We start from the raw sequence: 3,546 nt of genomic DNA on the forward strand, positions 1-3,546 counted from the left end.
AGACATGGGCAGGGGGAGGGGTACTCAGCCAGTGGTGGGTGTAGACATAGACATGGGCAGGGGGAGGGGTACTCAGCCAGTGGTGGGTGTAGACACAGACATGGTCGGTGGCAGGGGTACTCAGCCACAGGAGGAAGGAAATGGTGTCACTTGCTGGGAAGGGGATGGAACTGGGGCACATCTGGCTAAGTGAAATAGCTACCCTTAAGGACAAATAGCATGTTGGGGTTTTTTTTTCTTCATACATGAGATCTAGATCTAAACATACGATGCATACATAGGAAAAAGTCATAAGGAAACCATCGCTTCAGACACTCAACAGATACAAACCACATGTTTTACAAAGTGAAACTGTCCTTGCCTATCTTCTTCATTTTTACAGGGGGAAACTGAGCCACAGAGAAGGCAATTAGGAGTGCTTGTAAGTTCCACAACCAGTGGTTGGAAGAATGTGGACTGAAACTCCAAGGACGCATGAAAGAGGAATGGCCGGGTATAGCTCAGATCTGAGCACTCTTTTTTTTTGTTTATTGGTTTGTTTGTTTTTTGTTTTGTTTTGTTTTGTTTTGTTTTGTTTTGTTGGTTTTTTCGAGACAGGGTTTCTCTGTGTAGCTCCGGCTGTCCTGAAACTCATTTTGTAGACCAGGCTGGCCTCAAACTCAGAAATCCGCCTGCCTCTGCCTCCTGAGTGCTGGGATTAAAGGTGTGCACCACCACACCTGGCTCTGAGCACTCTTGAAGCACTTCCCTACCAAGGACCTCCTGAAGTGGGTGGAGCAGGAAGAGGCTAAGAGGAGGGAAGGCCATGGGATGCTCTCTCAGACTTGGCAGAGGGGAATATTCTTTGGCCCTGTACTTGCAGGTGTTGGCCCCCGCGCTTGCTCGTACCAGGTCTCTGTGGATGACACACGCTTCTTCCAGGTAGGCCATGCCCTCACACACATCCAGGCACATGCCCAGCAGGGTCTCCGCAGCAAAGAGACCCCGCTGACTTCGAAGGTAATCCGACAGGCAGCCATGCTCCATGAACTCAAACACCAGGCAGATGGGGGCTTGCTCTAGGCACACCCCGTAGAGCTGCACCAGTTTGGGGTGAGAGAGTTTCCTGAAAGAAAAAGGCAAGAGATAAGATGACGGACCTAAATTCAGTATTTCAAAAGTGCTGACCATAAGATAGCACTGAGGTAGATGAGAGGCACTTCACCCGGCTCACGGGTCTGAGAAGAGAACCAAACCTCTGACCCAAACCAGAGAGGGTCGTGGGAGGCAAGGTCTGGGAGAGCAGGGAGTCGGCTGGTATGAATGACTGGGAGAGCAGGGAGTCGGCTGGTATGAAGGAAGATGGACAGAGGCCAGTGTGGGCTAGAGCAGAGATGGGTAGTAGAGGAGCCTAGAGAGGCAGACATACAGCAGGTCTTGTGGATCATGCTGAAGTCTCAGTCTCTGTCTCTCTCTCTCTCCCTCCCTCTCTCCTTCCCTCCCTCCCTCCTTCCCTCCCTCTCTCCCCCAACCCCTCTCTTTGTATAGGCCACAGGCCAACCATGGATCTTATTCCCAAGGCATTAGAAACCCTTTCTTATGTTTCCTTTCTTTCTCTTTTTTTGAGAATAGATTATTTTTCTCACATATATCTTGATTATGGTTCTCCCCCCCCCATCTCCTCCTCCTCATTCCTCCCCACCTTCTCTCCCATCTGGACCCACTCCCCTTCTGTCTCTCATTAGAAAACAAACAGGATTCTAAGGGATAAAGATAAACATAATAAGATTAAACAGAAAACAAACACATTGGAGTTGGACAAGAGACAGAAGATAAACGGGCCAAGAGCAGGCACAGGAATCAGAGACCCCACTTGTCCACATACCCAGGATTCCCGTAAAAACACAAAGTGGAAGCCATAACGTATGTGTAGACTTGCTCAGGCCCTGTGCATGCTGCCTCCAGCTCTGAGTTCATATGCGCATGTGCAGAAGACCTGCTGCAGCCCTGCGCAGGCCCTGTGCGTGCTGCCTCCGGCTCTGTGAGTTCGTATGCGCTTGTGAGTGGGTGTGGACTCATGCTGACTTTGAGCGCCTTGCTTTGTTTTTATGGCTGCATGTGTGTATGTGTACTGCGTGTGTGCCTATGCCGATCTCCTGGGACTGCACTTGTGAGCTACAAGTCCTCTTAACCACTTTCTTTCCAGCCCCCACCTTTTTCTTTCTTTCTCCTCTCCCTCCCTCCCTTCCCTCTTTCTTTTCTCCTCTTCCTTCTTTTCTTTCCTTCTTCCTTTTTTTTTTTTTTTTTTTAAGCAGGAACTCACTGGCCTGGAACTAGCCAAGCACGGTAGGCTAGATGTGCCTATCTCCATCTCCCCGGCACTGGGGCATCGAGTCCATGCCTTCACGTCCAGCTTTTTTTTTATTTTTTTAATAGCATGATTTCTGTAGACTTGAACTTGGGTCTTAGTGGCCGTGCAGCAAGCACTTCACTGGGGTTGCCATCTCCGTCTCCTTGGCCCTAATAAGGTTCTTTTTGTTTTTCCCTTGTGTAATAGGCATCTACTACTGGGGCATGACAATACATCAGAGTGGAATTTTACAAGCACGTCCCGGACCCTCCTTCCCAGCATGCCTGCACACCCCTGCTCTAACTCACATCATGACTTCTGCCTCCTCGATGAAGTCTTCTTCTGACATCGCCCCTTCCTGAATGGTCTTGATGGCCACCTTGTCCTTGTTGAGCCAGTAGCCAAGGTGCACCAGCCCAAACTGCCCGCTGCCAATCTCCTGCACGAATGTTAGCTCTGAGGGTTGGATCACCCACTTCCCTGGAACAGAGGAAGAGGAAATGCTTTTAGAGTGGACAATTAATAAGATATGAATCTCAGAAACATCTTATCTAGCCTAAGGTTACTATAACTCAAAGATGGCTTAGAGTGACATAGGTAGTTACTGTAACATAGGACATGGCTTTGAAATTGTCCTGATGCAGGAGGAGAGAGTGAGGAGAGAAAAGGACGATGGTGCTAAGTATGATAAAGAAGGTGACTAAGAGGATCATTACAGGGTCCCAACTTTTTTTTTTTTTTAGCTGCATCTGAAAAGTTTTTATTATAATTATTTTTCCTCTTGAGACAGACTCACCATCTAGTCCAGACTGGTTTCAAACATGTATTCCCACTCCCTCAGTCTCCAGAGTACACAGAGATTTGCAAATACCAGGCTTATAATTTTATTGCCATTATTGCAGAGGAAATTTTCTTCACATTTTCCACTTGTCCACTGACTCATTTAGAGGCCCTCTGTGCTCACAGCACTGTGCCAGGCTTTGACAAGAATGGAGCCTGAAGATGTGAACTCACGGGGGACCCGCGCAGAGGCACAAGTGAACTGTTTTTATCCGGCAGTTTTTATTTTTGTTTATGGATATGTGAATATATCTGTGTGAGCGTAACAAACACGAATGCAGGTGCTGGCAGAGGCCAGAAGCAGGATCGAATCTCCTGGAGTGAGTTGTAAGGGGTTATGAGCCTGGAGTGAGTTACAAGGGGTTGTGAGCCTGGAG

At 48.3% G+C, this 3,546-nt stretch overlaps 1 protein-coding gene across 4 annotated transcripts in view; it reads right to left on the reverse strand.

The window, feature by feature from the left end:
• The window catches only part of Itk (IL2 inducible T cell kinase), a 65,098-nt gene that overhangs the window by 10,792 nt on the left and 50,760 nt on the right, over positions 1 to 3,546 (reverse strand). For all 4 annotated transcript variants that reach the window (XM_021212050.1, XM_021212048.1, XM_021212049.1 and 1 more), the window contains exons 12-13: positions 2,638 to 2,809; positions 889 to 1,105 (exon numbers count right to left, since the gene is read on the reverse strand). In XM_021212050.1, coding sequence (XP_021067709.1) covers positions 889 to 1,105; positions 2,638 to 2,809 — 389 coding nt within the window. The remainder of the gene's footprint in view (positions 1 to 888; positions 1,106 to 2,637; positions 2,810 to 3,546) is intronic.

Source organism: Mus pahari, chromosome 14 (genome assembly GCF_900095145.1).
Source record: "Mus pahari chromosome 14, PAHARI_EIJ_v1.1, whole genome shotgun sequence".
Classification (NCBI taxonomy): Eukaryota; Metazoa; Chordata; class Mammalia; order Rodentia; family Muridae; genus Mus; species Mus pahari.